Source organism: Zosterops lateralis, assembly GCF_965231275.1.
Source record: "Zosterops lateralis genome assembly, chromosome: 16".
In the NCBI taxonomy this organism is placed as follows: domain Eukaryota; kingdom Metazoa; phylum Chordata; class Aves; order Passeriformes; family Zosteropidae; genus Zosterops; species Zosterops lateralis.
The window spans coordinates 9,158,647-9,173,533 of record NC_139776.1 but is presented as its reverse complement, the minus strand read 5'-3'; the positions used below and the strand labels follow the sequence as shown (position 1 = coordinate 9,173,533).

Sequence of the window (14,887 nt, the reverse complement as noted above, 5' to 3'; positions counted from 1 at the left end):
TCTGGTTTTCTCGGTTGTACATTGTGACTGGAATTAAGAGGCACTAAAACAACAGAGGCACCACTCTGTTCTGGCAGTTCAGCAGTGTGGGCAGCCACTTATCTGTCCAAGTCCTGGTCCTTGCTGTGTGCTACTGGCTTCTAGGTGGCAAAAAACAGAATTAATTTCTGCAAAACACAGAGCATATTCTGGTCACAAAGGAGGAGCTGCCTAGCAGTACTCTTTTACCTTATTTTACATAGATTAAAAGGGTAGTTTGTTTTTTCCCTGCACTAAAGGTAATAGTTATCAAAGAGGAGTTGTAATTGACATCTAAAGGTGAGAAAAACGAGATGCTTTCACTGAGAAAAATTAATGAGATGCTTTTACTGAGGAAAATTAGTCTCTTCCCACCTTTAATCTACAACTGTTCGTTTGATGAGTTTTCTGCTCCTACAGATTCTGAACTGCCACCCAGAAAAGGAAAAAAGCTTCATGGTTTTGCCCCTTTTCAGAACCCAGTTTCTTTTTTCTAATGTTGAGATGACAGGTATGGCATTTACCACCCCTTAGTTCTAGGATGAGGTCAGCTGCCAGGTCAGGAAGTTGTTACAGTCGTAGAGGAGTCTCCTTTTGGCAGTGCAGTCATGCTGCAAGGGGGCTGAGAGGAAGAGAGACATTCAAAACAGAGTTTGGCACTTTGAAAAATGAATGTCTGAGATCCTCGAGATAATTTAGCTTTATATTTACAGAAAGGTAACTGGTGCCCATAATCACATTTGGCACTAAATCAAGATTTCATCCAGAGAAAGTGCTCTAGTGATAAGTTCCCAATTAGAAGGGATGTTCTTTTCCACCAAATAGTGAATTATTTCACCTTGAAGTAACAGACTGTCCTAGTGAGGTTTCCCATCTCCACACCACTATAGTGCAGAAAAATGTGTGCAAAGAGAGTGCTGAGAGTTAAGTTCTAATTTAAGACCATTAAACAGAATGAACTTGGGGAGTGGGAACAGCTTATTCAGACACATGTATCTTACCCTGGTTTGACATCAGTGTTAGTTCTGTTTCTAGACAAAGACCTAGAAGCACAGGCATACAAGTTATGGGTAAACATCACAGATGATTCAAGTCTAACTTCATAAAGAAACATGACAACCAAAGACAAAAGAGGTCAACAAAGTTAAAAACCAAGTTCTAACATTTCACAGAAGAGCTGACAAGCACAGTGAACAAAATGCTACAATATCAGGAAATTTAAGAATGTGCTTTTAAAAAGCCTGTCTGCATTTGGTTTCACAGACTTAAAACTCAAATTCAGCCCAAAAGTAACAAGCTAAAGCAGCACCTTGCTGTCTTACATGAAGTATTGCCTTCTATACATCACATGTCAACTGCTACAAAACCTCCTCACATATCCTGGGTATGAGGTACTTACCCAATTCCTTATCTCAACCAGAAAAGAACTGTCAATGTGGGAAGGTGGCTGACACAGCTTTCTTTTATTTGGTCCTGAACCTCATTATTTGAGGCTCTTGTCCAATCAAAAACCTTAGTAAATGATCTGAAAAACTTGCTGTTTTCTGAAAATGAAGATTGCATCTGTATAAACCTTGGTATAGATGTTGTGATAGTTAATCCATCAATCACAGTTCTTGCAACTGTGAGGAAGTTTAAGAGATGATCTCCATACAGCTATACATGACTAAATTTTGTTCTGTATTAATTTGAAACAAATATTCTCTGAGATATTTCAGAAACACCAACTGACAATCTGAACAATGTAACAGAGGACAGGCCAAGTTAGACTTTTATGTTTTTAAGCAATCTTCACTACAGAATTCTATTTTGCAGGGTTCAAAAGCCATTTTCTTGTCTTGGATTACTGGTGTTTGCAGAAGGGGAAGGGACCAGATGATCACAAAGCTCGTGAATCATCCTTACTTTTCACCTGTGGGGGTGGGGACAAGAAATCTTCAAGCTTACCTATCTGCAATATTTTTTTTTCCCTTTATCATTAGAAAGAATAGGCCAGTTTGCACCATTCACACAGAGGTTGATGAGCCTCAAGTCTTCTACATAACTTGTGCTCTTTGCTTTTACCCTCCCCCGAACTCTGCCCTGCCCCCATTGTGCCCTCTCCAGCTTCCTTTGGTTCTACAGTGTAAAGTGCCTCAGCAGTCTGTCCCTAAACTGCAGGTTTAGGAGTAAGGCAGAGTTCACAACATCATCTAGCAGAGCAGATCCTAACTGTGCTGGAAAACTTCCCTCCAGTGGTTTGTTAGTAACAGTAATAGAGCTGAGGTTTCATCCCTCGCAGGGAATCATCACACTGCTTCTCATCAGCATCCCCACTCACTAGCAGGTCGTGGGGAGAGCTGTCACAGGGCAGCACCAGCTCAGAGAAGTCATGCAGGAAGTCCTCTTCAGAGGCCAGCAGCAGCTCGTTCCAGGCAGAGATGTCCAGCTTGCCTGCAGTACCACCGTACTCTTCAGGAAGGATCACCGGAGGAATGTTTTGGTGAAGGGAATTCAGATCACAGCCATGAAGAAAAAACTGAAGAAGAAAGCGAAAGAGCTTTAAAAGTGCACATCAAACACTTTACAGCAAATTGCTGGAACAGCCAGCTAACAAGATTATTTTGAACTAAAGAACAACTTCAAGAAGTGATGTGTTCATGGGCAAGTGGCAGCACAGAACAGTGGGCAGATCCAGGCAGACACAACAGTGAAAGAAATCTTGAGACAAAATCCACACCTTGTGCAGATTAAATTCCATCAAGAGAGACTTGACATGTGCCTGGACTGAGCTTCCAACTTCAGTTCATCCCCAGATTCACTCATGGGATTGAAAGTACTTATCCTTGTGGAGAAAAAAAAATCATCCCTGGCAACCACACTCCTGTGGAGAGGACACTGGTGCCACAGAGGACCCTTGCATAGAGCAAGGAGAGGGCAACACAGTTTTCCTGTGATGCCACCTCATGAATGAAGTGCTACTGGCAGAAATAATCCAGCCACAGGGATAATGTCCTGGATACAAAGCATATATACTAAAGTTCTTTATTAATATTTTGGCAGTATTGAGTTCCTCAAAGTTTCTGTCTCACAGAGAATTTTCCCAACAGGCATATTTTTAAAAATTAAGGTAGAAAGTAAAATGGCACCAACATTTTTCTAACTGTCAAGTATTGTATTTTTTTTTTTTTTTAACTTAGGAGTGGCCAAGCAAGTACCTTACAAACATTAATATTAATATCACACAGATCCTTACCCTGTTTGCGATCTTTTCCTTCAGAAAAGGCTTGATGATTGCAAAAATGCCTTTGAATATACGAGGCTCATTTATTATGTTAACAGCCTTTATTCGAATAGGGAATCCATCCTGAAGGGTAAAGAAAATTTTTATAATGCAGTTTAAAAAACATTTGCCATCTTTCTCTTTTTAAAATTTCCTGAGACTGACTGCCAGCACAACCCATTGGCTCCCCCACTTTAATCTGAGGTACCAACATAAACCAATACAACAACAGAAATTCAATTTGTTATAGAGAGCAGTCCTAGCATGACATCTGTGAGCATAAAAACAAAGTCAAGGGACAAGAAAACTCTCCATGAAAAAATACACTGCAGTCAGTAAATCCTCATTTCTAATGTTGATGTTTATCTCTCTTGACAAAAACTCTTAGATAATTCCTGTCCTTTGGCTATGCCCAGCCCTGATAAGGATGCAGCCACAAAGGGATCTCTGCAGCTCCTGAGGAGTGCACCACACTCAGTGCCAGAGCAGGCTGCTTCCAACAGTGTGTCCAGCAACAAAATTTGGTGCCCAAGACACTCTAAAATGTATTTTTAAGTGAAGAAGGACTCTAATATCACTAGGACACACTGTTTCCCATGCAGGACCATTTAAAACAACAGCCTATTATGGGATTTTTGCTGCGGAAATTTATTTGCAGAAATATTTTTCATAGGCAAAAGCTCATGATCAGCAATTAAGGACTCACTGACATTTCTTTCCCCTATAAGCAGCTCTACATAGACAAATCAGTCAGTGCTCGGAGTGAAAGAAAAGCAGACAAGAGGCACTGCTGGAGAATTTTGCTCCATAGGAATGTCAGTGAATTACCTCATCTTTACAGGAGCTGCAGCTTAGCAAGGTTTGATGCAACACATTTATATTCCACCATACCTTTATGTCCTTCCCCAAGTCCAGCTACCGTAGGAACAGCAGGACGCCCATGGCTTTATTTGTACAAATTAAACATGGGCTTACAGTTAAATGACACATTTAGATCATAATGTAAAGGAGTGAATTCTTAAAAAGGCCTTCTTTAACTCATCAGTCTCATCTCTATACATTCCCCAGATTCACCCTCTCCTTCCTGATCCCCCCACGGGTACAATAAATGGTGCAACCACCTCAGGCCAGAACAAAAGTAATGATGGAATGAACCATTCAAGAGAAGTTTTCTCATCTCACTCCTCCAGACTGTATCAACATTGACTGGAATCATCAGACCTCTCTGCCACTTTGGCCAGGCTACTCCTGAATCCTTTCCCCTTCCTATTTTGTCCAGCTTCACTGTGTTTACACCCTTGCTCTCCAACATTTTCCTTCCACACAGCCAGGGAGAGATGTTTTCATTGCTGTCTCTTCTGCTGCCCCTGTGCTAAAGAAGCCTCTCCCTTCAGGGCATGGATGGAAATCCTCCTCAAATCGCACCCATTCAAAAGTCCTCTTGAATTTTTTGCAGCAGCACTTGAGCTGGTACCTGCACTTGCCCCATGGTTGGCTCCATCTCGGCTGACAGGAACCTTTTAAATATCAGGCCATTTCCTCATTGTCTCCTCTCTAACTGTAATTATCTGCTCTCTTTCTTCCTTACCACTACCTAGCAGAACTGCTTTTTGTCTGTTCCAACTCAAAGTCTGCATTTCTAATGCAAATTTAGTTTTAAGGATTCAAAAGTCAAAAAAAGGGGCAAGTGAGGTAAGTTGGCTGTAAGGGTGTGAGAAACTGGTTGGGCAGAGAAATGTTTAACTCTGCGAGTGAAAGCCAAAATGATGAAGCCTGTGGTGACACAGTCAAGAACTCTACATAGAGAAGCAGTCATTTACAATGCACAAGCTTATTTTCCCACCAGTTCAGGTCTTACCTGAAGAATTCCAATCACTTTTTTGGCTACAAAAGGACCAAAATGAGACGCCTTAGATAAGCTGACTCCTTTGTAGTCTGCCAGGATTACAATTCCATTCACCTGGGTCTCTTCGGACTGAATGAGTTTTTCTAAGGTTAAGTATATGGCACGAATGTTCTCAGTAATCGGATAATTACTGGGTGTCCATCTGTCTGAGGTTACAAGACAGGGATGGTAAGTCGGAGAGTGAAGATAAGCTAACAATACACATTCCAAAAAAACTGATTTTCTGTTTTCCTGGACTCAAAAGTTAGTCTGTATAGCCACAGTTCTAGTTCAGAGCAGCCTTTTCTTAAGCAAGAGGTAAATGGCAACTCATGTTTACTTCAGGGAGCAAAGGCAATGGTTTTAAGAACCCCATTCTCCACCCAGCACAGCTCATAAATAACAGTTTCAGCTCAGAAAGAAGGCAGGTAAATGGAAAAGAGGAGAATGAATGATGAGAAATTTACAGCAAGCCTGGCAGCACCAAAAGCACAAGAAAGACTGATTATTTACACAGGAGTCAGAGCTATAGGCTTTCTCTCTGTTTATTGTAAAAACAAATTATGAGCCCCTAAGGGTAGGCCAGCAGCCCTGTTTCAATTTGACTTCCTGCATATTAATTTTTCTTGAATTGCCTAATATTTCATCAACCCACCTCACTGCATTTTCATTCTGCCATGACCGCAGTTATTGCTGACACAGGAAAAGGAACTGGAATAACGCTGGCTAAGGACCAGCATGTGCCTTTCTCCGGTCAGCTTTCCAAATTTGAGAGAGCCCACATGCTCTGTGCAAGTCACCACTGCTGACAGGAGAGCAGGGACCAGGCTTTTGGCCCTGACACACCTGGAGCATGGGGAACAGGGACAGTGAGGGCTGCGTACCTGGGCGGATGCAGACGACGTGCCGTCCCTGCGGGTCCCGGTGAGGCAGCACGGTGACAAAGCCTGACTCCAGGACAGGCTTTATTGCAGATGGCTTCAGGTTACTGAACACCTCTGGCCACGTCCTCCTGCAGGTGTGGTAGTTCACCAGGAGCTGAAGGGCTCGATCGTAGTCGAACTTCCTGGCTCGGAGGAACCTTAGCAAAAAAGCATCGTCCAGGCAGGTCCCCAGGGAGGGGTAGTCCTTGCACACCATGTCTCGGAGGGCCTGCACGTCACGGAGCCTCCATTCCGGCTTCTCCTGCAGCTCCTCCCGGGCTTTGGTAACGAGATCAGGAGACAGGGTACAAACATACTTTGGCCGATCTGGCAGGAGCTCAGTGTCTGATGGAGACCCTGCTGACGGACTTGTCCTGGTGCAGTCACTCTCTCCTGACATAATGCAGCAGGAATCTGTCAAAAAACAAGTGCTGCACGTGACAAACAAACCCACAGACTTACTGTTTAAATATTTATTATGTTCTGTATCCCTCCATTTCCTAATTAAAGACTTGCCCTTCCAAGAGCCAGTGCTACAGTCAAGGCACTCGACTCATTTTAATTCTCCTACCAGGATTAGAAAGTGCAAGTTACTCTAATCTCTTTATCCTACCTAGCAGGTAGAATGCTGCCTTGGATGAAACTTAATCAAACAGAGTTAAAATACAGAATTACACAGCTTCATTGCAAAGCACAGAATTTAATTTGCCTTAACATTTATTTCTCTATGTCCAGCTGGAAACTAAAGCAAAGCAAACATCCCAGTTTGTCACGATTCTCCCATTTGGTCAAATTACACCCTTTTTGAGAAACCTCCCCATCTAAGCCCATACAGCCAGGAGTTTTCCTTAACTTCTCTGGCAAACACATGCACTTACCAGCACCTCTGCCCAAATGAATGTTTTGAGCAATTCGGGAGGAGCAGCACTTGGGAATATAAGAAATGGCTGCAGTGCACAGACTGGATGAGCAGGTAAGAAAATTGCAGACTCTTTTGCCAGCACTGCATGGGTATTGAGGCTAGCTTAATCTAATTTTGACTTTTCAATGTAATACCAATATGTCTGACCTGGGAGCTGAAATTCCAAATGCAGTCACAAGTGGATAGAGATGAGTAAAAATTAGAACATCACGAGCCTGCCATAATTCCTGTAGCTGGGCCTGGGGCTGGCAGGGAAACACGGCTTTATTTTGCTGAGCCGTTCACATCCAGTCACTTAGAGCACATCGCAGCGCTCCTGGCTATCACACAGAGCCGCCTGCCACAGGGACACTTGTCACCCACATCCACCTTCCCCCTGCACTGACAGACCCTCAATGCCTCGCTCCCACCTCACCTTCCCCAGCTGCCCGGGACGGCCCCGGATCGCTCCCAGGGACGCGTTTGACCCGGGTACAGCCTGGGCTGGGCAGCACCAACCCCGAGCGCCGGAGAGAGGAGGCTGCCAGGGCCTGCCGGACCCCGCGGGGTCCGTCAGCGCCGGCCCCGCAACCTCGGGCCCTCAGCCCCCGGCCCCCTCAGCCCCCCGGCCCCGCAGCCCGCTCGTACCGGAGCTCCCGGATCCCGCGGCCCCCGGGCCCCACAGCCCACCCGTACCGGAGCCCTCGGAGCTCCTGGGCACACAGCACGCCCATACCGGAGCTCCCGGGCCCTACAGCCCCCGGCTACACAACCCCCCGTACCGCAGCCCCAGGACCCCGCAGCCCCCGGGCCCACAGCCCACCCGTACCGCAGCCCCCGGGCCCCGCAGCCCCCCGTACCGGAGCTCCTGCGGAGCAGCCGCGTCCCGGCCCCGCCGCCCCGGAACGGCCCCGCCGCTCGGAAGTGACGGGCCCGCCGCGCCTGCGCCATGGCCCGGGGCGGGCCCGCGGCCTCGGGGTGTGCAGCGGCCCGCGGGGTGAGGCCGGGGCGGGTCGGCCTCGGGCCCCGAACCCGGGGCTGCTCCATCTCCGGCATCCGCTCCGTGCGGCGAGAGGGGGGCCCGGGGACGCTTCCCGAAGGGACGTCTGTCCTTCAGTTCCGCCTCATCCTCTGTGACAACGCCAGGCCACTGCCTCCAGCCCTGAGCCACGAAGGCAGAATTTTATATATATACGCGTACATACATACATTTTACATATATATATATATACACACATATATATGTATGTATGTACATGTATATATATGTGGGGGTGTGTGGGTGTGTATATACACATACATACATATATGTATATATGCAGAAACATTTCTGTAATACATATATTTTATACAACACATAAGTACATTTTACTCTTGTAAAATACATTTTTTGTGTACAGACTGCATTATGTATAAAATATATTTTTATTAGGTATATATATTACTATTATATATATAATTATATATATTATTATATATTTTTATTAGGTATGTATATGTATGTATACATATACATTTAAATACACTTAAGCATGGATATATGTATTTTATAATGTTGCTATATAATGTATATATAGCATATACATATATAAAATTATATAACATACAACAAATAACTTTACCTATATAATGTGTATATAGCATACTATTTATATAATATATATAAAATACATTTTTATGTATATACATATATATGCACACACACATACATAAAAACATAGATATCCTATATTTTTCATATATATATATGTATCCCAGGGCCTCTCCCAGCCAGAGCCCAGCCTTTGTCCCCCTGTTGTGGCCAAGCCAGCACCTGTGAGGCAGCAGCGACCCCAACAGAAGGGAAAGGCAGCCGAGAACGGGGCCACAGCACCATCTGCGGGACTAAAGGAGATTTTTGGGGTAGTTTGGCTTTGGTTTGCTTTTTGACAGGACAGAAAACTTTATCATCCCACACGAGGTCGGGTGGTGATGCCTGACCTGTCTGCATGGAATTTGTAATAAAAAAAGATGGTCACTCCCAGGTTTGCAGCATTAAAAAAGGTTCCCCGGGGAGTGTTGGCGAGGGGGAAATGCCACGTTTATCCCCACAAATAACGCAGAGGTTAATTGGAAACGCCTCAGCATCCTGCCAGGTGCTGTCTCCAGGGCGCGGTGGTTCCTGCTCTTCCCTCTCGCTGTAAGCCGCGCTCTCAGCCAGGAGAGGGAGTCAAAGATAGCTGGACAAAGAGTGGGAATCCCAGGAACCCGCAGTGGGAATCAAGGCCCTTCTGCAACCATACAGGATTCAGCTCTGATTTGTTTCTCTGCCAAGGGTTCACCCTTCCCAAGTAGAAAATGTTTCAGTGACACCGTGCTTGGTAAGAGATATGCCAACATGGAAACAGAGGGAGTGTGTCCCAGGTGTCCCCCTGTGTTCCAGGGAAGGGGAATACATTCATTCCAGCCTGTGCTCATGGTCAAGCCCAGACCTGGGGCAAGCTGGTGCCTGAAGCTGGGTCCAGCTCGCATCAGAGTAAACTGGACCTTTTTCTGAAGTTGCTCCATGCCCTTTCCAGTAGATTTGTGGGATAAATGAGGTTGGAGGGGACCTCAGGAGGTCAAAAGATTTTGCATTGCTCCCATTTCCACTTGTACAGCTCCTGGGCACAGAGACCTGCAGCACAAGTGTGACAGGAGCAGCCAGGTGGGACCTGGATCCCAGGTGTGTGCTGTGGAGGTGGATCTGTGGCCTCCCAGCTGAAGGGATGACAGAATTTCCTGCATCACCTGATCCACCTAATTGCTGATCTGAGAAAAGGCTTCAAAACACCAAACAGCTGGGAAGTACTGGAGCTGCTAACAGGAATTCATACTAAAGGTTGCAAAATCTGCTTGGAATTTGTACCTCTCAAACAAAGGAGGAAAATTTAGCAGGGAGGTGACAGTTCCAGTCCTGGCTGGTTAATGGCTGCTGCAACAGGGTGTTAGGATTGGCCAGGGATGTTTGAAAGGAATGACATGTGAATGAAGCTCTGTTTTGGGGAACAAGAAGGGCAGAAAATACGGGAGAATCAGTATCAATCGAGAGATATAGAAAAAGAAATTAAAATAAGAGCAAGAGCCTTAGGTAGGTGAGAGAGAATGATGAAGGAAAGTAGAAGTGAGGGTACTGCACAATGAGGAAGAGCTAGGAGTGAAATATAATCTGGGGATGGCCCCCAAATGGAGTGACTGCCTTACCTCAGCTTTTCTTATATGGAGAATGTTGAACTCATAGAGAGCAGTGGGCAGTGAATAGAAGTGAGAGGCTTCAAGCATCAAGCCAAGTTGTTGGGGGAGTTTGAAAATACTGGCACAGGAAATCACAGGAACTGTGGCAAGGACTGCTGTAATTTACTCTTCCTGGTATTGGCATCCTGTGACTAGAAACCAGGAAAGGCAGAACCTGTCTATAAGGAAGTAAAAGCTAAAAACTGAAAACAAACATCCAGGAACTGACAGTTCCAGGAGATGTGATAGCTGTAGCCTTAATTCAAATTCTCCTTCCTAGGAAGGAGAGTTTTGTCCTTGTCCACTGCATCAGAAGGAAGAAGGACATGCAGCACCACATGCCCACAACTCTCCCCAGCAGAGGGGAGATGAACCCCACCAACTGTGCCACTCCATCAGGTCCAAACCTACAGTCTTTGCAGGAGTTTCCATTAGGAGTTGTGACCTTGGGAACCACACCTGGAGCCCCTGGGGAATCCAGCCCTTCTCCTGTTCATCTCTGCTATCACATGTGATTCATACCTTTCTCAGCTCCACTCCTGGGTGCTCCCATGCTCTGCCGTTGTGTTATAAATGAGTGGCTGTTGGTGTTGGTTGATATTTAATGAAGTCCATGTAATACTCTTCACTTATTTACTTATCCAATCCCAGTCTTAATACCAGCCTGGGAAAGTTATCTTGGTTTCTTTAAGCTTTTCCACCATTAGCAATAAACGTTTTACAGTCTTGGCAAGCTGAAGCTGAAAAGCGAGAGGATGACTTCAAACAGCACTGCTCCCAGAGAAGGCTTTAAACTGACATTAAATCACTAAACTGCACAAACATAACAGTCCTGTAATAAAGATAATCTGTGAGCAGTTCTGTCCAGGAGGGGCTTGGGGTTGCAGGTGGAACCTCTGGGCCCCACAGTCTGCAGAACCCTTTTGGGCAACTCAGAATCAGAGCACAGAGTCACTCATGCTGCAGTGCTGGACAAGGTCTGCCTGAGTGTGAGGGTTTCCATCTCAAGCCTGAGCTGCTTCTCCTGCACCAGTGCAGCAGAATGGGAAGGGCTGTGGGGGAGCAGAAATCCCTACTAATCACCCCAGGCAGGGCCATACCAAGCTCCAGACATGGTGCCTGGCAGTGATACAATTCAACAGCTACTCCTCTGTGGTCAGAGAATGAAGTGACTAAGAAAATATGCCCTAAATGACCATAAATATTCCAGTCAGGGCCTGGAAGTGTGCATCCTCCAGGACAGACTTCAGTGCCTGCTGTCACCCTGTGTGAGGAGAGGATCTCACAGGTGGGAGCCTCAGTTGGGAGCAGCACACACTGGGCTGCAGGAGACCATCTCTGCTGTGCTCACACACAGATGGCAGGCCAGACCCACATGCAGAGCTATGAAAACAGGCACTAATGTGTAAACCCACACAAATCTGTAGCATCTGCTGCCAAAGCAGCTGTACACAGGCAGGCACCACCACCCAGGCACATAAAGCTATGCTAAGGTGCTAATAGACTCCCAGAAAGCCCAGTGTAGGACACAGACCCACAGCCTTTACCCAGCTCAGGCTTTGAAGGAAGACTTCCCCTCTCCTTGGCTTTACCAGCTTCAAGATGAGCAGTGTTTTTTGCAAAAGCTTGGTGAGGAATGTGCTTGGCAGGACCTCTGAATGTTTTAAATATTCCAGGATTTCTGTAGTTTAATTTTATAGAATCACAGAATAACTTAGGTTGGAAGGAACCTTTAAAGGTCATCTTATCCAACGCCCAGTTTGCTCTGAACTGAGCATTTCCTTTCACTGTGTTTCATGGTGCTCTTGCACACTGAAAGGAGAGCAGCTGTCTCCAAGGCAGGATGGGTCCCTAGCAGGATTAACCCTTGAAAGGAGCTGTGATGGGGCTGCCCAGGGACTGTGGCAGCTGCCCCTTGCAGCCCCTCCATGGCAACAGGCTGCAGATCTCAGAGCAGTAAAAGCATTCAGGTTTGCTCCTGCAAGAAACCAGTTGGTAAATGGTGGAGGATACTTTCAAAAGGCAGAATGAGGGATGCATTGCTGGAATGCTGAAGCATTGGACTGGGTGCTTCAGCTCTTGGGGCTTTCAGCCTGGGGTTCATCAGAAGCCCCTGTATCAGTGAGAAGGAGTGAAACAGGGCAGGGTTTTAGAGTAACCCCTGAGTGATATTTTTGCACATCCTTGGGGTGGAGGAATGCAGCTGCATAATGACTGTGTGGGGAGGAGCTGCATGTAAGAAATAGTAGGATTTCAATGGAAAATTAGGAGCCTGCAATGCTGGAGCTGTCTCCTGTGCCTCCCCGACTTGCGTGCAGCACAGCAGGTCTCCCGTGTGCTCTTCCAGGTGAGAAAGTACGACTCTAACCCCACACCTTAGAATATGGTTAAGAGAGGGCTAAAATTCACTCAGAAGTGAGGATCCCAATGGTTATCCTTTATCTGTGCTGGAAGTGCTGTAAGTCTGAGTCAAGAATTCTGGGTTTGGCACTAAGGTTTCTCTTTGCTGCTTCTGCCTCAAGCTTTTTTCTCAATGACTTGTCCCTGGAAATTAGCTCTGTGTGGATTCCAGGATATGCATGAGCCAGTGTGCTCCATGTCAGTGGTTAATGGTAAGTAACCCATCAGCAGTATTAATTAAAAAGTGATTTTAAAGCACAGTGACGTTTTGGAGAGTCCTGGAAAGGAACAGAGTATTATGAGTTACTTTATTGTAATGACTTTCCCGGTCAGTGAGGGGGAGCATGTCATGTTCCAGCCAGTGCTGACACCTGGGTTGGCAGCAGCAGAGAGGAATTCCTGTCTGACTTAGGATGCTTTCTGTGGTGGCTGTCTACCCAGGCATTCCCTCAGGCAGCTCTTGTGCTGTTTCCTGCACGCGGCGCAGTTTCTAGGAGGAGCTGGGGAATCACAACAGCTGCCCCAGACCCCTCAGCTGCTGTAGGGTCCCCCAGGCTCATAAGAAGTCCCAGCTCTTTGTGAATCCATGGGGTCCCAAGGGACTGCAGGTTCCAGCCAGGCAGAACCACCAGATGTGAGGGGCTGGAGTGGAGCCTGGCAGCAGAGCCCGGGGCTTTGTGTAACCCATGACTGAACTCCAGGTCAGGGGTGCCCTCAGGCCTCTGGAAGATTTTGGCCACAATCAGGCAAACCTGGCATCACTCCAGATCCAAAGCTGGAGGAAGCCTTGGAAATACAGTTCCCAAACCACCTTCTTTCCAAGACCTTCTTCCCAGCTCTTCTTCGCCTGGGTTTGAACTGGAATCACTCTGTTGGTCCCAGCAGCCTCTTCTCTCCCCCAGGACACTGAACTGCAGGTCATGACTGCAGAGTTGTTTGTGCCAACCTCTCCTGCTCACTCTCACATAACGAAGAAGCTGACAATATATTGCCAGTTTTATTGGCCTGGCTGGCAATTTTTCAGGTGCTAGGTGTGTTTATGACTGTCAGGGTCACACCTCAATTTGGAATGGGGAGAGGGATTTTAGACATACCCACCACACCTTACCATTCCTCCTCCAGCCTCTCTGAGTAGAAAGGACTTGTGCAGTGTGTGGCCTGAGTTCCCCAGTTGGTTGGTGATATTTGCATTAAGCCCAGAGGGATCTGGCCAGCCTGGCACATGGAATTGCCTGGCTCAGCAGTGCCACGTTGCTGAGCCTCTTGGTGTTCATGACTATCTATGCCTGTGTGTGCACTTGTAAGTTTAATAGCAGCAATAGTTCCTTTTGTCACAGATGATATGCAGGCCATAAAACTTGTTTGCCTTTTTCTCCCCCCCCTTCCCACTAAGATATGAAAGCTGTGGAATAGGCTCCAAAGCCTGCTGGCTCTTTCAGATGGAAGTTATATAAGGAATATGAAAAGAATGCATTTCATAGTGGCCAAAGGACCTAAAAATACCACTTTCACAGATCTTTGCTTGGACATCGTGAAAAGATTCCACAGCTGGAGATGGTGCTCTCCAGGAAATCATCCCTAGGCTGAGCTGCAGGCACAGAAAGCTCTTGTGTTCAAAAGCAACGTAAGGAAAGTTGTGTGTTGAAGGCCAGTGCTCAGAGCAGCCATCTCCTGTGACATGGGACATGGTCTGTAGGCTCCAGGGAACCCAGCAGGATAAAGCACAGCCCACGAGTGGCAAGACCAGTGTTTCAGCATGATTCCAGGCTGGAGTGAAAAAAAAGAGGTGAGAGTTTGGATCAAGGATGCCAATTAAGGACAAGGCTGCTTCTGGGATAGTTCATGGGGGTTTTTTTCCACATAAGCTGAATCCAGCAATAAGAAATCTCTTGTAGGAACTGCACTGATTTAAGATTAACCAGAAAAAGGGCAACCTTGATAGAGCAACCTTGATAGACCTTCATGGGAAGGAATCCAAGAGAGTTTATTGCTTCAAAGATTTGATATTACATTATATGGAGTTTTTAGGGCACATACCCGGGTAAAACCAACCATGAATCACAGCAGAGGAGTCCTTTTTTATTCCACATTAAAAAAGAATGAACAAACTCCTTTCTCTTGACTGGGCTAACCACTCAGTCCTGTGTGTGCTGGGATAACATGTCCTGTGGCTGCCTTTGGCAGGCATTCAGCAGTGGTGCTGGGGCTCTGGATCACCACAGGTGCACAGGTAGTGAGTGAGGGCA

General features: G+C 46.3%; 1 protein-coding gene and 1 long non-coding RNA gene across 3 annotated transcripts; both read right to left on the bottom strand.

Moving 5' to 3' along the window:
* Positions 1–346: 346 nt before the first annotated feature.
* TTPAL (alpha tocopherol transfer protein like) lies at positions 347–7,913 on the bottom strand. The gene is given in 7 exon segments (XM_083873034.1): positions 347–611; positions 614–640; positions 2,339–2,536; positions 3,254–3,364; positions 5,139–5,332; positions 6,050–6,502; positions 7,850–7,913. Coding segments are annotated over 6 exon segments (1,026 nt in total). The 5' UTR covers positions 6,489–6,502; positions 7,850–7,913; the 3' UTR covers positions 347–554.
* Positions 7,914–8,748: 835 nt separating this feature from the next.
* LOC310915865 lies at positions 8,749–10,828 on the bottom strand. 2 transcript variants are annotated; one of them, XR_014591229.1, is made up of 3 exons: positions 10,764–10,828; positions 10,212–10,393; positions 8,749–9,311 (listed from the first exon to the last, which is right to left on the bottom strand). It is a non-coding gene; the product is annotated as an uncharacterized lncRNA (long non-coding RNA). The 2 variants fall into 2 exon arrangements; XR_014591230.1 differs by having other exon boundaries at positions 8,749–8,873.
* Between the last annotated feature and the right edge of the window lie 4,059 nt (positions 10,829–14,887).